The sequence below is a fragment of the Dipteris shenzhenensis genome, chromosome 15 (assembly GCF_047967505.1).
Source record: "Dipteris shenzhenensis isolate YYH24624 ecotype China chromosome 15, Dip_SZ_1.0, whole genome shotgun sequence".
Lineage (NCBI taxonomy): Eukaryota > Viridiplantae > Streptophyta > Polypodiopsida > Gleicheniales > Dipteridaceae > Dipteris > Dipteris shenzhenensis.
The window spans coordinates 21,021,559-21,042,880 of NC_141610.1; the positions used below are offsets into that span (position 1 = coordinate 21,021,559).

The window sequence follows — 21,322 nt, forward strand, 5'->3', positions numbered from 1 at the left end:
CTCACGATGAAGCCGTTGATGTAAATGCTCTTCATTGATTTTTTTCATCTCAAACTTGGACATGAATATATGAGCTTCAAAGGCTTGATGTACATGCTCTTGTACTTTTATTCTCTCAAAGGATCAGACATGTATGAAAATGAAAAAAAATTTGTCATTGGGAGAAACTATCTTTTAAGGTCGGTATGGGAAAAAAAACTCTCTGTAAAACATCACTATAGGAAACTGTCTCAATGTCGCTATATAACAACCATTACCAATCTGATAAGGGTCGCTATATAGTGACTTTAGGCAAGCATCACTATATAGTGATGTTTTCCTAAAGACGCTATATAGAAACCCTTAATGAAACCCGCTTCCAATACTGATGATCAGCGCCCCGCGCACGCTAAAAATTGGTACTTAAGCATCGCAATAGGGTCCGTGTGTAGTAGTGATAAGGGCTTCTATCCACTATTCATGGACCCAAGGTCTAATTGTTGCATTAGGTCCAAATGCACCCTTCCTCTGTCCAAGAAAGTGAACTAGCTTCATCTTTTTATCTTGATCTAGTGAGTTCTAGAATCAATACGCTACAAGTTCATCTAGCATGGGAAGACTCAAGAAACATTCCTACTTCTTATCAAGGGAGACTTTCTTTTGAGGTGATAGGCAAGATATGGCCATATTGGCCTACTAGTAAAATATTCTTAGAGATGCTTTCCTTAAAGGCTATATTCCTGAGCCATCCAACTACCTCCTATGAGTGGCTCTAGATAGTGCCTAGACAGTGCCTAGACAGACGACATTAAGGGTGAAACTTGAAATGGTTGCTTACACCTAGAACATTCCATCAATGGAATAAATTCCATTCAAAAAAATGACTCATTAGAGTGTTCAAAACATAAGAAATATAGTAGCTTCTAACCAATATGCATGGAGACTAAGGTTTGCATGCCTATTTTATATGTGTCCCAATATTTGTCAAACCTTTTCCAAGATGAGGAGCCCATGCAAGCTCTCAATCTATTGAGGTTATTGAGGCATCCCAATCAATCAAATTAAGTCTCAAATAGTAACTTGTACTACGATAATCCTTTATCATGCATGGAACGAACTAGCTATGCAAATAAACAAGTGATGAAGCAACTCACAAGCATTCAGTACATAAATTTTGCATAGGGCTCAACATCGATCTTAAAATTAAATAATCACTAGCCAGCCAAAAAAAGAATGAATGAGTGTAATTTTTCAACACTTCCAATCCATACACCATATAAATCAGTAATCAAACGATGATGCATGAGGATATGTGAATGAATCAAGTCATTCTCAAGCAACTTGTCTACAAAATAATACTGAAGGTCACACGCCCGATCAACATATTATCCACAAGTACTCTCAAGCTTCGAGCAAGCTCCTCGATATATACATGTATATATATATACATACATGTATATACCATACACACACACACACACACACACACACACACACACACACACACACACACACACACACACACACACATATACATACATACATATATATATATATATACATACATACATACATATATATATATATATATACATGTATATATATACATACATACATATATATATATATATATATACACATGTATATATATACATGTATACATATATATATATATATATATACACATGTATATATATACATGTATACATATATATATATATATACATGTATATATATACATACATACATACATACATACATACATACATACATACATATATATATATATATATATATATATATATACATGTATATATATACATACATATATATATATAGACATACATACATATATATATATGTATATATATACATGTATACATGTATATATATACATATATATATATATATGTATGTATGTGTATATATATATATATGTATGTATATATATACATGTATATATATATATATAAATATACATATATACATACATATATATATATATATATACATACATATATATATACACATATATATATATGTATACATACATATATATAGATACATACATATATATATATACATACATACATACATATATATATATATATGTGTGTGTATATGTATATGTATATGTATATGTATATGTATATGTATATGCATATGCATATGTATATGTGTAAATGCAATAGCTTGTAGTATAGGAGAAGAAATAGGTAGTAGAGCATATGCAAGGAGGTTCTATAGCTTGATCCAAGTTCAAATACAAAAAATGGAGGGAGAAGATGCTAGACTCAAAGAAGAGGAGCAAATGAGAAGAATACAAAAGTGTATTAGGCCAAAGAAGGAGTAGCCTAATGAGAATCTCATTCATAGAGGCCCACTGGGCATTAAAAGAGAGGATGGGGTTGAGCTAGGAAAGAAAAAGGGGGAGTGGGTCAAGCATGGGTTAAGGGGGACGGGACATAGTTTGGATAGCCCCTTTTGTATGCCACCTCAACATGGCATTGACCCACGCAAAAGAGTAATCCCATCAATCCCCCTCAAACCCCTCCATATACGTAGTGCCAAAATATTAGGAAACACTAATTTGGGGGCCTCTTGAGAACCCAAATTCCCCCTATTGTCTAAAGAAAAAGCATAAATCATTACAATACTCTCCTACAAGATTTCAAATGACCTAAAATTTAGTAACAAATTCAAACAAGTACAAAGCAAGGGGGAGCGCTCAAAATCCAAGGTCGGCCTTTAAAAAATTTTATATGTCAGGAGTGTGCTCATGGATTCACTGCAGTACACTTAGGGAATAGAGAATTTATGGTGGTCTTGTAGTGTTTGGTCTATTTTTCAAATGCCAACGTGATTTAATGGATAGTGGTGTTTTGTGTGCAAAACGATAGAAGAATTGCATCGCTGTTGGATGAAGGGTAGTGCTAAAGAGATGAGAGTTTCTTCATGATGAGAAGATTTACATGTTCATGCACACAATGTATGATACAAATTCAATCTAATTATTGTTTTGTCGAGGTGAACATTCAAAATTATGGGGAGGTTTTGTAATATAACATAGATGGTCTTTCAACAGTGAACAAATGAATTTTTTCGTGCTCTAGACCTATGGGTATTGGCACCCGATGTAGCCATGTAGTCACAAAGGCATTGGTGACATTCTATGGATTTAGAGAGATAGGAAGATCATGCTTGAAGTTAGATGAGAGAGAAAGCACATCCTTGAAGACACACGCGACGGTAGCTTACTTGAAGTTAGATATGATTGATGCAATATAGAGAGACTCAACTGAGCATGTACATGCCATGTGAAGAGTCAGAGGCCATCATGAGGAGTTGCAATCAACTCCCATATGATGGTAAACCGATGACCGGTATATAAAAATAGAGCGTCAATACAGACGTCGATATGGTCGTCTCAGTACCCATGCCCATACCAATGATATAAGGTTTCTGGAGATTTAGGGTTTAGGGTTTTTGGGGGGGGCTTGGGTGAATTTAGGGGGTGAGTGGGTGTTTGAAGGGATTTAGGGGGGATATAGGCCCCAGGGTGTTTGGGGAAAGAGACGGGATTAGGGTGTTTGAGGGAATTTGGGGGATTTAGGTGTTTGGGTGTTTTACTTGACTTGGGGGGATGGTTGCAGATGTGTGCAGGTGGAGGGGATTGGAGAGCTAATAGTGAGGAGCCTCCTTCTGGTATGGACCAGCTGTCTATCTTTCATAAGCTTCCATATTGAGGCATGTTACAAAATCAATCACCTCTTGGATCCCATGCATATCTTCAAGAGTGTAGGGGCTTCTATTTGGGCACATTTGGTTGGTGACAAAGACACAAGGGGAGTGCGAGAAGACTTGCACAAGATGGTGGGTAGAATGCCTCACTTGTGGCCCCAAGAGCATGTGCATAGAACTCAAGAGCGTGGTTCTACAACTCAGGAGGGTGGTTCAGGAACCCAAGAGCATCCTCCAAGAATTGTTCTCCCATAGGCACCATGGATTCTTTCCAAGGTAGAGGAGGCAAGGGTCAAGGCAGATATTGCATCTTTTTGGACACCCACGGGACACATGTGTTGCCTAAGGGGAGTGTTTACAAGGGACAATAAGCTTAGTGGCCTCAAGTCTCATGATTGGCACAAGGTCTTACATGTTAGCCTAAAAGAAGAGTAGAACTAAGATTTTGATGGTTTTGTGTAATTAACTTATATGATTGTGACACATTGTTATAGCTCCTTTGTTGCTTGGGTAGTTTATCCTCCCAATTATTGTGAGAGGATGCTTATGAGAAGATGTTATGATCGCTATCTACAAGATCAATGGGATTGTCAGGTATGCTTACTATCATATCACCTTCATTATATTTCATACAATTTCAAATGATGGGTATAAAATATTGAATCTTACAAGTGCATGTGGAATAGGTGGATCTCATAAAAAGAGATCTCTGTATATAGCATTGAGAGGGCTAAGATGGACTCCATTGAAGCTGTGTGCCTACTTGAGAAGCACTTTCCCTCAAGCATTATGACAAATCATGTGCACTTGCTTGTACACGTAATTGATGAGGTCACCATTTCAGGAACCGTTCATAGTCGTTGGATGTTTTTCCTTGTACAGTTTATGAAAACCTTGAAGGGATTTGTAAGGCAAAGAGCTAGACCCGAAGCAAGCATGGCAGAGGGATGGCTTGTGCAAAAGTCATTAGCATACATCATAGAGTTTCTTCCATCCATGGATTCCGATATGCCACATGCTTGGAACATCAAGTACAATGATCGTGTCATTGCAAAGGTTCCCGAAGGTAAAGGGGTTGAAAGAAATATGTAAGAAGAGAAAAGAGAGGAATTCAATAAGTTTTGTCCTCAATAGTCTCGAGATGCAAAGATGGGTGGAGAGATATGAAGAGGCCATAGCAAAAAGAATAAATGAGAGGGCAAGATTTAGAGTCATGTATAGGCGGAGGGTGCCATATTAATCGTCCCTTGCTCTCCTCCCCATACACATGTCTCGTGATTGGCTACAAGAAGCTCTTCGTGAAGTTGAACATGATGGAGAGGACATAACCGATCGAGTGTGAGAGCTTGCAGTCGGATGTATGCCACATGTAAGTTTTTAACTTTTCTACTTAATTTGGGTATTTATGATCACAATCACTACAAACTGCATCCTCATTGTTTTAATCATGTTCTTTTGTAGTACAAAAAGTACAATGCATTGTGGTCACATGGAAGGCATTTTTGTATGAAACTCATCGATTCAAGGAGAGTCACATATGATTGTGGAGCCATGAGACCATACAAGATAGCTGAGCAAGTGCTTCTAATACCAATCTTCTTCGCAGTTAGATTATTGTGGGACCATACGTGATATCTTAAAGTTGATTTTATACGATTTACTATTTTCATTATTGATAACAAATGGTTTACAACTATCTACAATGGTCCCAATGCTACAGTCTGGAGAGACAATTGTGGTTTCTTTGCTATTGACTCCACCAGAACCTGAACCGATGAAAGTGATACCTTTGTTCTTCCAGAGCATTGTGAATAGGTAAACACTAACAAATTGATTAAAATCTAATATCTTCATTTTCAAACAAATGTTGGTAGATGTTCATATATATATTTTTTTAATACTTGAGCATAAATGAATATAATTACTAGCACCTAATTTGTATCTTCAACATAGGTGGTCTTTTATCCAGATCGTTTGGATCCAAGTAGCTTGGAGATCTCGGCTATCTATTAATTGGTTGTGCTACATAGAAAAAACTTAAATTCTATTTCCCTTGATCTTGTTAGAGATGAGAAAAAGTAACATGATTGATATTTCAAGGCAAAAAATAACCTTTCAAAAGTTGGTGTATACAAGATCAATTTATCTCTCATTTGCTCATTTTGATCTAGTTGAACCTTGAGCCACACAAATTTTATAAACACAAGTAAATACATCATGAGTTTTTAGTCATGAGAGTGTTTAGATATTTTGTAAGTTACCTCGTAATAATACTCATTAAGGATGTTCTAGACGATTTACGTATTCTAAAAGTGTCATTGACAATTGATAGGATTAATCTCAACAAAAGCAAATGAAGTTAAAGAACAATGGCTAATATAAGGTGAAAGTTTAGTTTACATTTTACTCATTCTGCTCAAATTGTCACGAAAATACGAGATCGAAATCCTAGTAGGCATTCAAATAGCTATCAAGTTATGTAAATCATCATCATCACAGTCCTATCAATTAGAGGGGCACATGAAATGGTAGCAGTATCCATAATTCCGGTTTAAGAGAGATCAATGTGACAATCATGTGTATAGCTTTTTCCAATCCTACCCATGCAGCACATTAATGAGTTTAGGCTCACCACAGTAAAATGACCTCTGTTGTGTGAGCATAAAAGGGTATCTTTCACCTCTTCCTATTGGGATCCCACTCAAGGGGTTCATAAAGAAAAAATATGGCTATCATGTGGGTTCAACAAAGTGGATTTTTTAATTCATGTTTTTTATAAAAAATATATTTATAGAGGGTATCTTAAAATAATATTCTGAAAAAAAGTTAGAGATTTGTATAGAAAAGTATCTTTTAATCATACAATATGTACAAACAAGGGATTTCAAAAATAGCGGTGGAAAGCACGTGATATTTAGAGCTTACATATAGTGGTTGCCCCAAGGACTCCCCAATGGTAACCATAACAACGGAATACCTTGAGCTCAATGCATTGACCTGGGACTTCAGGCTTAACACTCAATGCTTAAACCAATCTTGGAGGTTAGTGGTGATGAGCTTGAATGATGATGTTATTTATAACGACTTCCAAATCATTCATTATAAGTAGGCATGATCTTGTATCCATTTAGTTACTTTAGCTACATCCTTGAGCAACTTTGTTGTGTGCTATGTCATGCACGGCTTTAGAGTTTCATGGTAGAATCCTAAGAATACCACAAAAAGTTATAACATTTTTCAGGCTCATAATTAAACCATTTATTCTTTCATGTTATTATAAAATAAAATCATACAAAATTAGAGAGAAATCAACGTGAAATTGACATGTGGTAAGAAACCTCTATTTATGGCAGACAATTTGAAGAGGGAAAGCAAAAGCAAGATTTGGCAATGTGTTGATTTAATAAAGTCACAAACCCTCTATAGTTTCTTTTAGAGACCAAGAATGCAACCATGAAGGCATGTGATTCAATAACATGTTAAAAGAAGAGAGGGGAGAGTATGGGAAATGTGAGCCTATAGGTAAGAGAGACTACGGCCTTAGATTAGTTTTTGACTTAATATATGGGGTTAGTTTTCTTTATTTTCCCCCTATTTCAAAAATGGGGTACTCATAGCCCTATAAACGATAAACACCTAGGATTGATGGACCTAGGCCTCACTAATCATGCTAAGAGATGCCACCGTGCTAGATTTTTACCATCTAGTGTATATACATAACTCCAGAAACCTTTCCTAATCATAGTCAAAACTACCTTCAACTCATTGTTAGCTTCCTAAACTCAAATAAATTAAATTTGTGTAAGACCATATAAAAACACCACTTGAGACCTTACAAATTGCCATATCTAAGCTAGTGGAGAGGGAAAAGTGTCCCCAAAGATAATGACAAAAACAGCCATGCAAACTCAACTAATTCCAAAGGCTTGCACATTCGATGGAATCTACCACCCTAAATCAAAGCTTTCTTCCCACAAAAAATAACCAAAGGATAATCTGATAGAGTAAAACTTCCCAAGCAAACATTTCAAAAAGCTGACAATTTTGCTCTGAGAGGAAGAAACGAATACATCACATTCTATAGGAAACAATGAAACCTTGCTATCCTCTATAGTATCCTACAACTCTAGCTCTAAGAAATAATCTAAGATTAAACCAAAAAGGAGGAAAAATAATTAAAAGGAGTTCACTTAACAACCGTTTGAAGCTATCTTCAACCTTGCGAAAGAGAGCTAGACATTTGCTTTAATAGAGTAAATCTTACCCGTACTAGCTGTGAGTGCCATGACGAGGGGGAAAACCGAGTGTCATGGACGCGGCGGGGAGCACGTGAAACAGGTTGGCAGATCTCAACTGTTTCCCATTCAAGAGCCTCGGAAATTTTGAAGTTGATAGAAAATAGCAATCGGACGGGCCGATTTGAATTCAGCAGAAGACGGCGAACCACTGACCTTGAAGTGGGTTTATTGTGAGGTTCAATATAAAGTCAAAATGGTGGAGAGGCTTACAATTATAGTTAGCAACCTGAAGGACGAATCTATAGAAAATGCAACGCGTTATTAGTGTGACATTCGTAATGACAACGCCACCAACGGCAGTCACCTACGCAAAGTAACAAAATTGCAAGGACAAGCAACGACGAAGCGAGACATTCAAAGATGAAGCACTTAAAGATGAGCAAACTGAAGAGACGAGTCTATAGAAAATGCAGGCGTTATTCCAGTGTGACATTCGTAATAACACACGCCGCAATCGGCAGCTCTTCGCAAAGTACTAAGTAGCAAAATTCAAAGGACAAGCAACAACGAAGCTCAAGACATCCAAAGATAAAGCGTGGATAAAGCCGCCGTAGTATTAATGTAATGGTGCGCAAAATAAATAGTTTTGGCCATTGCCTCCAAAACTTTACATGAAACAATGGACGAGGTGGTGTTCCATACATGAAAAAATGGCAATAATATAACGCTACTTGAACTCTACATCTGGCCGTGGAAGCAACTGAACTCTGAACTAAATCCAATAACCTCAGGGTTTAATCGTGCCCACTTTGAATTATGGCCGTTCACGTCAGTCTGGAAACTTTGTAATTGGCTGTTTGACCTTGCTTATCAACCATGCACAACATTATTGTCAGCTCCAGCTAGAACCCAGTAGCTTCACCCCCTCACCTTCGTACGAGACGCAAAATGGGAAAGTCCTTCCCCTGGTTTCGAAGGATATTCACCTTGTCTCCATCAATTTCATCCGCCAATTGCCGAGACTCAACATGCTCACACAGCTGAATTCTCTTCACCTGCAGTCTTCGTCCCATTCAACGAAGTTAAACCATCTTTTATATCACCTTTCAGCTGTCATTCCAAGCAGCAAAAATCGGTGCTTGGGCGCAGACTGTCAAGTTCGACCTCGCTGGAAAAGTGGAAGCCGGAGACATCCAATTGCCAAACGCATCGCTACTGTAGTTCGACTTGACAAGGCTAGCTGGAGCTGTTGCTGCCTGGTGTTGCAAGTAGATCAAGCTCCGGGTAAAGCTGTCCCCAGGCAAGAGCTGATCGTAGCCAGAGCTCTTTGCAGAGGGCGCAGCCTGCATGCCAGCCATTGAAATTCTGGGGTTCTCGGACACATTTATGCATGATGACGAGCCACCGGAATGAGGCAGCGCGAAGCTGTTGCTCGTCATGTTTCCATAGATCCCCGCAGATGTCCCATTTCCATCAACCGCTGCACCGTCCAAACTCATCAAGTTGTGGACTTGTAGATTGGTACATGGTCCCGCCGTCTGCATTATGGGCTGAAAAATCTTATGTTGATGTGATTGTAAAGCACCACCCGTATAATCCTTCTCCTCATCTTCTTTACCCCACAGTCGGTGCTGAAAGGCATGGTGTCCTTGGTGCTGTGACTGGTACTCGAGAAGCTGCCACTCTTGTGCTGTCCTGGCAAACGCGCTACTGTAACTAGTGACTTCGGTTTGCAAGCTCATACTCTCCGGCGCGTCAGTCCGGCAGCCATCCAGACTCGGATCGCTAATTTCATCCTTTATACGTTTTGCAAGAGCGTTGATAGGGAGAGTATTGCTCGAGCAGATCTTTGCTATATCGTACCTGCTCATGTCAAAATTTGTCACCGCATTCACCCCCCGAAACTTTATTGCAGCAATATCATAAGCCTCAGCAGCCTCTTCCTGTGTACCTGAAGGCCATCATCAATCCATCAGATATCAACCAACCATTATTTGTCAGCACGGTGAATTCAACTAAATTCACAAAAATGCCTTTGTGTCATGTCCAATTCATTCTGAAGGCGAACTGAGGTGATATTCTATTCAGCACATTCAGAACTTCTGCAAAGCAGTTTCTCAAAGCTTGATCGTATACATGGTCAGGCTGCAGATAATCTCGGTAAAAAGTTTTCTACGACATTTGTATAGCAAAGGTCCAAGCGAAACGTATGTGCCTTGGAAGGACTATAACCCTCACAGGATAGCCGCTACAGATGCAGACAATATCAAAAGGGTGGGAACGGATTGAAACAATAAACTTGCAGAACAGAAACACTCAACAGTAGGCAATGAATATATGTGCGTATAAAGCCGATTAGATTGCCAGAAATTCTAATTGTTTTACTTAGAAGTCACTTTTTAGAGGTTTCATAATCAATCTGCAATACTTCTACGCAAATTCTAATTTGTAGGTTTATGTACTGGTCAGCTTTAAAAAGAAAATGAAGTACATCAGGCCATTAGCTTCCGCCTTCCGTCCCTTCCATCCATTGGCACATGATTAGTGGATGAGTAAGACAATTTACGCTCGATTCGCAGAATGGACGAAACATCAGATAGGCTACAGCAAGCTAAATTCTCGGTTGTGTTTAGAGGAATCTTACTGAATGTCCCGAGATACAAGTCTTTGTTTCCAGCAACTCTTCCAATACGGGCCTGCCAACGTCCATGCTGGTGATGCCTGTGATTCCAGAGAGATGACATATCGAAAAAAAAGGACGTCAAAGCAAAGTTTCCCAGCCAGATTCAAATCACTGAAACACTAATTCAAATTCATCTCATAAATTCTCATGATTTGGTTCCTAACTAAGCATGTGGCTAACGCAACGTGGTAAAGGAACCACTAGTTTATTAATTCCATTTAGTGCAGTGCTGAGAAGATAGAAGTTTTGCTGGCAAATAGGCTGTATAATATTTGGTCTCTCCTAATATGTTTATATTGGAGTGCAGTCAAAGATTCGCAGCCTCCATAAAAAATGAGGGTAAAGTACCATATTTGCGAATATTTTTGGGGGGCCTACCTTTTAATGTACCTAGATTCACTAATTTTACCTTAGCACACGACATGAACTAGTGATGTTCACAACTACTGTGGGTGGTGGAAGTCAAACTAGTTGCCTTCTTTCCCAAATTCATGCATCGCTACTATCCATTTGATTAAAAGAAAAAAACTACTAAGAATAGAAGAAGTGGTTTACAGCAGATAGACAGGCAAAACTGCTCTACTCATTGGCATATCATCACAGTACGCTTTGTAAGGATTCTCACATCTCTGATTCAGGTGAGATTGTACTTTCCCAAGCAAACTGGCAGCAGTCCACAAGCGGGTCAAAATTTATAAGTTGAAAAAAGAGAAAGTATTAGGTAGCAATTCTTTGATAACAATGGTAATAGCCAGAACTACAAGCTAAATTCAACATTCACCTTCTTCCCTGATCTCTTGAAGAGTCAATGAGCTTAAACATGATTCTCTCACGAAGTTTCTTGTCAATCAGGATTGATCAATAATTTTTATTCTTTTAATGTTGTAGAATGATATTATATTTTTCAACTCTCATGTCGGACCTTTAGACAGAGGCTCTAACTCCGTAACAAACCTCAACATCTTAGATTTGATTCTCATAATATTTCTGAATGACATTTCAATGCAAGCTAACAAATATGTCAAGAACCATATGCCACAATTTATACAAATTTCAATATCCATTATTTCCTCCAAACATGACATCGCCACAACGAAACACTGCTCCAGTTTTCCAAAAAATTTGAACGGAAAATCTGTGCAACCTTGTGAACAGCATTCATGATGCCCTTTAACTAAGGTGTCCTTATGTAGCTACGTATTCAGGTGATGTATTGCGAGTAAGGACTTCTAAAGTGGGAGTTTGTAACATGAAGGCTTTTAGATAATGGACACTCATTATCGTGTCGGAAATTGTGACATAAGATGAGGGCTTCGAGATGATTTGGGACCCACAACAGTACGGTTGAACAAACCAGGATTATCTATCCGCATATTATATTAAACATTTGCAGTATTGATTAGGTGTTCTTGCTGTGATGACAATTGAACGTAAGTGCATGTCACCCTAGCATTTTCCATCCCTTTTAAATGTGTGAGAAAACAAAATCAAGAGTTCTTGAAGAGACTATTATGACTGACAGAGAAGTTTGTTTATCGTTATCGGGTTGAAGATGTTGATGAGTTGTCTAGTTTTTGAAATACAACCAATAGCCATCATATGCAAAACATCGACAGCAATCAGTAGATTATCTCTCGCATTGTGAAGTTACTTCTGAACTTACTACTAAATACAATTATTGAGGCTGAAACAAGAAATCGAAGAAATCTTGCAATAAAGGAACCTGAAGCCAAAAAATCATTTACATCCATTTGGCTGTCAAGGCAATGAAGACCAGGAACGTCGTTTGCAGCTCTTAGAACATGCTTATTACTTTGGATCTACTTATTATCTAATCATCCACCATGCTCCGCCATTTAGGTTCTTCGGTAGTCCTATGCAATGAACATAACGTACTACGTTCAATACCGCCGTCTAGTATGTTTTCTCTCACCTTATCTTGCTTTCATTGCTGTAAGGTGGAAATATTTTCCTAGTTTTTCCCTGCCTATGATGAGAATTAATATATTGTAATCCTCTTTTTTCCATTGAGCTCTCCTCCTAAACACATCACTGATGAACCAATCAATCATCATGCCCATATTAGAAAAATGATGTCAAAATCTATTAGCCATTCGCACCTTAGCGAGTGGTGAACATCCATATATGAGCTTGAAAAGAGTGTGGACCAACCGCAGTGCCTAAAAGTGGGCCAATACTATGATTGGTACAAGGGAGCCCTTGACCCCAAGCATTGCAGCCATTTCATTTCAGCTTAATGCTTTAAGGTTTGCAGGAAGATGCCTTATCTTACCCCTTCACAATGACAAGAATTAGCCAAGAGCCAATCATGGCAAAAGCTAGCAACCCAAGTAGGTACCTCTCCATGTTATAATTACAATGAGGGCAGATTCCACGAAGCTACCCATGGCGATAGCACTAATTCTCTAGAATAAAAAATTAGTTTTCGTGGATTTTTTATATTTTTATTATTTTCTGTAAGCTTATGGCAAGAAATCCAATTTTAAGCAACCAGCTAACACTCAAACCATCATCCCTACAAAGTGTTATCACTGAAATAGCTATTCATCCTCTTGGGGGGATCACTCATCATATGTAAACCTGTCAAGTGAGTTCGATAGAAGGATATTTTTAATTTCTAAATTTCATAAATTATAACATACGTAAGGGAGTATTTAAGATGATTTTGGAAAAAATATACAGATTTATATAGAAAAAGAGTACATTTTCTCAATGAAAAATCTATAGATAAGGGATTTTACAAATAGGCCTTGAACACATGATATAGAGGATTTATACATAGTGACTCCACCCCCCCCCCCCCGAGTTAATCGTAAGGAATTGTAATTATGCGCCTTGGTAGAAGGCTATCGAAAAATAAATGTTTCGTCCAAACTTCATATTACCTCTCCTAATGCACTACTTCTTGGGCATTTCTAGTATGTCAAGGGCCTCGCGCAGTTAAAGATGATTGTTGACATAGACCCACAACTATTGTAGTTTCTAAGGTTGGAGTCTTGATTGATGCTGGCAACCCACAAGTGTGGATTCTAACTTCGCAACATCTAGTCAGCATGCACAGGTAGAGAAAGCATGTTTGTCTAATTGTTATATATGGGACATCTACTTATATTCATGTGGAATTGTAAATATTTTTGCCTAGGTTGAACCTCATCTATGCCCACAATGTTTCCACTTGATAATCCTTATAAAGTTATCCTACTAGACTCTACCACCAATGATCTTGTAATGTTCTAACTATACTGAAAGCCTATGAAAGATGCACATCATTTCTCCTTCCAACTCCACATAAAGGACATGGTAACAACTTGCAAGAATTTTTCTTAGTTATCTCTAATATTAAAGTGATTGGCTATTCTTGGTAGAAAACCATTATCATACTATCTCATATTGGAAGGTATTAAATCTTGTTAGAGATTTTCTTAGACCATGATATCCTTTTAAATCTACACTTTCAGTTTGTATTGCAATCCAATCACCCTAGCATCTTGTCAAGAAATAAATTTTTGGGATGGGAGAGGTGGACAAAATAAAGTGAAAAAATGCAAGGAACATTTACTAATATTAAAAGAGGAACCATTGCTAATGGAGGTGCACTTAGAAAGCTTCACAAGACCTATCTTATTAGGCATTTGTGAGCAAACAAAGGACTACTCACTTTACCAAAGTTTTATCTTTTAATTCTAGTCTTACTTATATTAGCACTACTCTTTAAGCTAATGTCTTTGTTTTTCCTTGATCGTTGTCTAATGAAAATGGTTTGTTTTATATTTCTCATATGTTTGTTTGAAAGATTTAATCTATGTATTCAACTCTCCTACCAAATTGAATAAATTAATTATTTTGGTTCATGGAGGCCTAATTAAGCTATGTAATCAATGGCTTAATTTACTCTAATTAACCTATGTTTCTCTATGGCTTAATTTATTCATGCATTAAGTAACCTATGTCTCTCCATAGCTTAACTTATTTTATTCAAAGACTATGTCCAAGGGGGGCTTACCGAAATATTCAAGAACCCAAAACCAAAATTCGAACCCAAAACCTTAGCATGAGCCCTACCACTAGGCTATTAAGTAATATTATATGCTAAATCCTACCTCATCCCCCTTCCCCCTTTGAGATGTCCTTTCCTATTTAATGCCCTTCATAAGTGGTCCCCCCCTCTCCAATCTCAAAGGTCTCTCCGTCTTTAATGCCACTACTCCCTCCCCTATTACTTAATTAAAGCTCTCTCCCTCCCCCACGTGAGACTAATCATGTTTTTCCCTTGAGCATCTCTTGATTCTAATCATGAAACTAAGAAAGGGAGTTGTCAAGGGGTTCACTATGTAATAACCTCATAACAACACCCTATATCAAGTGTGCTTAACAAAATGAGATTCCAATACCCCTTATGTATCATATATTGTAACTCCACAAGAGAGTATGTATTGAAGGCATATGCTATCTTACATATACTTTAGTGAGCCTACTAAAGGAAATTACACGTTCAAAATGAGACAAAAATAAATAAGAAATATAAGAAGCCAATTTGTGGTGTGAGAAGAGCTTGAATGCAAGTACTATGAGAAACTATAATAAATTTCTAACTCTATGAAGTCATAGATCCTAAATCCCCGATATAAATTCATGATCATAAGCTAAAGAGATTTTTTAGAAAATCTGCGGACTTGTACATTTAAATTATTCATGTTTTGAATGATTGTCTTGAATTACTTCTACACGTCCCTTGTAGAAAAGAAGCTTCTTTCCATGATGAGATTACTTTACAAATCTTATGTTTTTAAGAACACTGAGAAATAACAACTCTATCACCCATGTTATTTGTTTCCAAGATAGATGTGGCAAGCTTGGACTTGGACTCTTACTTTTAACTCACGTAAATCATTTCAAAGTAGTATGAATAACATAAAATGTATGGTAAGAGATTGGATGGAAGAACCTTAAAAACATTATAATATATGAAATTGATATTATTTTATTATAATGTAATCCAAATTTCTTCTATTGAAGATGTGTTCATGCATCATACTTGTGACAAAGGTTCTATGTACTTAAGTTGAGGTGGCTTTGACCTCCAAATTAAAAATACTTTCACATCTATATAAACACACCTTTTTAGTGCAATCGATATATGATGATGAGCTTTCGGCTTTGTTTTCTCTAAAAATGGAACTATTTTTATGAGATGAACCTTGATATGGAGACTAACCTAAGTCTCACAAAGGAATAAGACTATCATTCAAAGAGGGCTTATCTTGTTTAGAGAGGTTGTAATTAGGACATGATTTTTTGATATAGAAACTACTACAAGGCTTCTTTTTCTTAAGAATGAGGGGGGGTCTTAGCAAAGATACAACTATTCCTAATGAATAGATAAATAAAAGCAATGAAAGCTTCTCCTCATTGCACGAATGCAAGAATTCTTGTCATAAACATTAAATTAAGCCATCCCCTTAAAGAAATCAAAGCCATTTAGATATAGCTTGATGTCAAGGTAAAACATAGTGATGTGCTAGCCACTGTCCACATTTTCCTTCAAACTAGATGATAGAGGATCTTGATGGACCTCTCTTACTTAGGTAGAAACGTGCTATTGGCTATCAAAAATGGCACATTATGGCATTCTATATGTTAAGATAAAACAAAGTGACTTAAAACTAAACATATTTGCTAGCGAAATGTTTCCTTTAAAAGAAATGATAGATGAGAATGATTGATCTCCATCATGCAAACAAAAATGTTGTATTGGATCATGCAAATGTCTCATCTTGGTATTCTATTACACCAAGAAATATTTATTTAAATTTGAAAGCAATTCAATAATAATTGAAACCTTATGATTACTCCTACTCTTTCAACTCTACACTATACACTCTTTTATGATCAAATTTCTCGTTTCAATAGTGTGAAATAATATTTCCCCACACTCATATAGAGACCATAGTACAGCTACCAATAGGCTGAATGAGACTGAGAAATCCATATTTTATCTAAACGTAGTAAAGAAATCTGTGGGGGAAATATAGTGGAAAGTTTTATTTTACCTTTCCACCTTATAGCATAGTAGGTGCCAAGTATAGCTGGTGAACTACCTTTGAAATCATCATGATATGTACATAGTGTCAAAGCAATATGCTATGATGATCTTACCAAAAGTAATCATTCTTAATATTGAACATTCCTTGCATATTTGTAAGATGAAATCAAAAACCTAGACAAATCAAAGCTAATGATCAGCTTGAAATCATTTCTATTTACTGAGATCTAAATAGCATAGCTCCTAACGGATTGCAAATAAAATTTCAATCTTATATCATCTCAAACTCTTGCATGCTCCCAAGATTCAACAAACCACTATTTGTGGTAACAATTGCTCTCTATAGAGAGATCTCTTCATAAACACTCTTGTACATAGCCGTAGGCATGTCATCACAACATAAGTAAGGAGACACCCTACCCATGATTTGTTTGGTTCAGTTAGATTGCCAATTGGCCTACAATCATGCAGCAAGTAGTAGAAAAATATAGCCCCTTCACATGCCCTTATATGACAAACTTGCCATTGTGATTTTGACATTGGTGATTTTGACATTGTTAATCCACCTTGTACTTGCATGCAATACTTATATAGCTGCATTAGTAGCTTCTTTAGTTTCTCTTTGGAACCAATTCTTTAAATGGTCTAAGAAAATGATACTTGAGATGTTAAACTTGTCTTAATGCCTATACTAAGTTCAAGACAGACTACCAAATCATCCAATTTCAAAGTTCACATGTACCTTTTTCTTATAAGGCAATCGATTGATATGCCTTAGCTTTTCTAGATTTAGGCACTAGATTTTGGGTATTAGTCAAAACTATCATTGGTAGTCATTTGGCGATGTTTTGTTTGGTAATTGTGGACTTCAAAAATGATTTGCTAAGCACCCGATTGTAACATCTAGGCCCACACTTCCTATTCAATATGCAAAATCATCTCTGTAGAAAAACCTCCTCAACTTATGATAATGCATATCCAAGGCATTGGATTGGTTCTAAATGCTAGATGGCAATCAACTACTTGTGGTCAAGTAGTATACTTCACCTATGATTATTTCAGTTTATTTGTCATGTGAGGGGATTTCTAATGAGGGAAACACACAAGGAGTTTGAAATACTTGATACATGATTAGGAGGAGGTTTTGGTGGAGGCAAACCAATGAGGAGGTTGTATTGATACATTACTTTGGGTCACGTGATATGTTTAATGAAGGTGTACATTATGTAGGATCTTTCCAAGACACGAAATGATCGCTAATAAGGAGGAGATGTCATGTTTATCAAGGCGAGTATATTGATGCCAATGGCAAAGTATCGTCAATGTAGTAATACGCATGTGTTTCTTCATTCACGTGTCACGAGCAATTCACGTGTCACGTGTCAAAGAAATATGACTAAAGAGACAAAGCAATTAGCTGCTATTATTTTCACGAGCATTTGCGGCTGGTAACAAAAAATGCATGTTTACAGTTGGGTATTCAGATGAGCATACTTTTGCTAGTACAATGCACTAACGCATAGCGAAATCTCTACTAAAGTCTATCTGAGGATGCGGTTAGAAATATGCTGTAGCTAACCTTGTTACTCCACGGTAGATGGATGCACCTCTAGAAAATCCACTGCTTTTTCTGAAAAAGAACACAAATAAAGATCTTTAGCCGAATTATTATATGATGCGAAAAACTCTATAACTCATTATCACTTTACAACTCAACCTTCTTAAAGATGCAACAAACTCCTGTCTCGTCATGTTTTTCATTTCCTCCAGCTCTTTTTCATAGTCACTGAGCTGCACAAAAGAAAAGAACCGATTTAAGGATGAACAAGTTTACAAATTTTACAGAAACCTTAATCTTAGAGTGTCTAAAGGAAAAGCAACTTTTCTGCTACCACACCTCTTTTGGTGGTTTTCAAAAGGAAAGAAAATTCCATACAATAGGATGACATACTGGAAAGTTGATCGTTGTCGTGGGACCCCAATATTTGAGAGCTGCAAGGTCATATGCCCTTGCTGCCTTCTCCTCTTTGTCATACCCTCCTGTGAATAGAGAGACGTAAAATTAAAAAATCAACACTTTGAAAATGTACGCAAATGTTCATGCCAACGCTTGAACATTTAGAGGCTCTACTTTGAAACAGATGATGTTTGAGAGTTTTGACCACCTCACTCATGAGTTTGAAGCATACCCAAATACACTGTAGCGAGCGGAAGAAGCATCCACCAGACACGTCCAAATATGCGAGGAAGAGTGTTAGAAAACTAACTCGATCCATATTAAAGCACAATATTCTGAAAACTCGTTTAAGTTGAAGCTACACTTTTTCTTTGGCTAACTCTTAATAATGGCACTTCAGAGACGGCACGATAGTAAAGCTTTTCTCTTGAAGCCATCTTGTGATATTTAACGTACCCTGTCGTCCTTTACGTGTTTGACCTTCTCTTCTGCAGCTGTTGTCCCAAAGATGAGCTTCATATCGGCCGGTCCAACGATGCCTGATACAGAAAAAATAAGAGGCGAAACTTCAGCCTGTGATCCTGGTTGTGTGTACTGAAATTTATCCAATCACCTTCATGAGGTTAGACTCCGCGTTTCGCTCCTATTCTAAGCAATGAAACGGGGCGTCAAAGAGTTCGCGTAGTATTTCCGTACTTTGTTACCCCTCGATATATGGACGTCCGCTGTCCAAACGTGTCGATTGATTTTCTGGACGTTGATTCAACTGCAAGAGTTTTGTCTGGACTCGGTCTCTTCGAATCGCTAGAAGAGCTCTCTCCATTGGCGGCGGGAATCGTTGCAAGGGCAGTCGGCGAATTAGAAAGGGAGCTGCTTGGCGTGATGGCGAGTGTCAGCGATTGAAAAGGAGGGATCGAGTGCATGCCCTCTTTGATCGAAGGGCTAGGAGAGGCAGAAGTGCACCCCTTATCAGAATTGCCCGACTGGTTCTGAGACCGCATCCAAGATTTCATAAATGAGAGACCAAGCATGTTAGGGCCATTGGTGAGGCCTACAGAGGCCTGATTGAGTTGCAAGCTACAGTCAGCAGGGAACATGTAGTCATTTGGGTTATGTTCGTAAGGAGGGCGCAGTGTATCCGTCTGGATAGTGTGTTCTGAACCGCCATTCATGGCAAAATTTTGTTCGTGCATCTGTGTCGGCTTAGAGCGTAGATCCGAGTCTGGGATGCCAAAAGCGCGTAGCGAAGCAGGAAGCTCACTATAAGTCGATGAGGAGGTGCTGAACATCAGCTTCTTCAGTGAGACCTCCCTGTCGCCAAACAGGCTAGAGCTTCCATTCGCATAACAAATGGTGCCCAAGTTCGAGGGATCCACCTCTCTGGTAGAATAGTGGCCTGCTAACGAGGTTGTGCCCAGAAAATCTTCAAGCTTGGGGCCTCCTTCGCGTTCCGTTTTGATCTGCTCCCCGTCAAACTGAGAATTCGTCGCTCGTAGTTGATCACCATCTCCACCCGACTGGGGCATAGACAGCTCTGCACTCATCACATGCTGCGTTCCTCCAGTTTCCACGCCGTTGGGACGATCGAAGGCCTTCACGTTCCAGTCTGCAGACTAAAAACATTTGTTAGACGACAGGAACAAGTCTGATATTCCTAGGCACGTGGGCATTACATAAAAGGAAGAAAGAATTCGTTTAGCGCTCCTGAAGTAACAACTTGCAGCGCCGAACTCACTTTACAAGGTGGTCCGCAAACTATTTCTGCTTGATTTCAGAAGAAGTATTCTTCTAAAGTGAAATTTTCATGTCTGAAAGCATCGTAGCGCTCATTCGTTCTTTCTGTCTGACTCTCTCTATCTCTCTCATACACACACAAATCTCTCTCACTCGTCTCAAGCACAACCGCACAAAACAGTCCCACTGCAATTTCTTCGAACACAATCAGAAACTCCATTTGAACTCCTTGCGCTGACCCTCCCGTAAACAGGAAGCCAGAACCCTCCATTAATTACGTTAGACCAGGCCCCGTTTGACCACCTACGTGCCGATGTCTCCAGCACCAGGTTCTCAAGCCTCCATAGAAGAAAAGAAGCATCTTGTACCTGTACCTTGCGTTTGCCCCAGTGCTTCCATGATGCACAGTGAACCGTCTGATCGCAACGACATCTCTGGCATATGCAACCCGGAACTCGGGGAGTCTGAGGGCAGCTCGAAGCAGTCGTGCCTTGCCCTACTATCGCTGTTGCCCTTAAAACCTAAGGCGGGCTGAGAAAGATTAGATGTCATATTCATGGCAGTTCCGTTGTTTGTCTGCGCTCCATCAACAGCGTTAAGGTGGGGAGCAGCCAGAGAGAAGCCAAGCCAATTATTGACGGATCCCATGGAGCGAGATGTTGTACGTGGAGGTGATGAAAGTATGAGGGAACGGGAGTTGCCGTTGCAGACCTGGGGGGGAAGCAAAGCGGTGCAGGAGAATGAGGGCAACCGAAAGGCTGCGGAGTGGAGACGGTTTGGGATGCAATTAAGCTGAAAGCGAGGGGAAGAAAAGGTGGTAGTGATTCAGGGGGGAGAGAGAGAGAGTGTAGCAAGAAGGCTGAACCCAACAGCGAAGCAGCAGCTCGTTTTTGTTCAAGTCGGAACTGAAGTATGGAGGGAAGGGG

General features: G+C 38.4%; 1 protein-coding gene across 1 annotated transcript; it reads right to left on the minus strand.

Moving 5' to 3' along the window:
* Positions 1-8,685: 8,685 nt before the first annotated feature.
* On the minus strand, positions 8,686-21,044 carry LOC147893526 (uncharacterized). The gene is made up of 11 exons (XM_087386306.1): positions 20,765-21,044; positions 19,359-20,268; positions 19,119-19,201; positions 18,895-18,903; positions 18,657-18,745; positions 18,423-18,496; positions 18,285-18,335; positions 10,603-10,679; positions 9,110-9,909; positions 8,889-9,013; positions 8,686-8,725 (listed from the first exon to the last, which is right to left on the minus strand). Exons 1-11 carry the CDS (start codon positions 21,042-21,044, stop codon positions 8,686-8,688), a joined length of 2,538 nt encoding a protein of 845 aa, XP_087242432.1.
* Between the last annotated feature and the right edge of the window lie 278 nt (positions 21,045-21,322).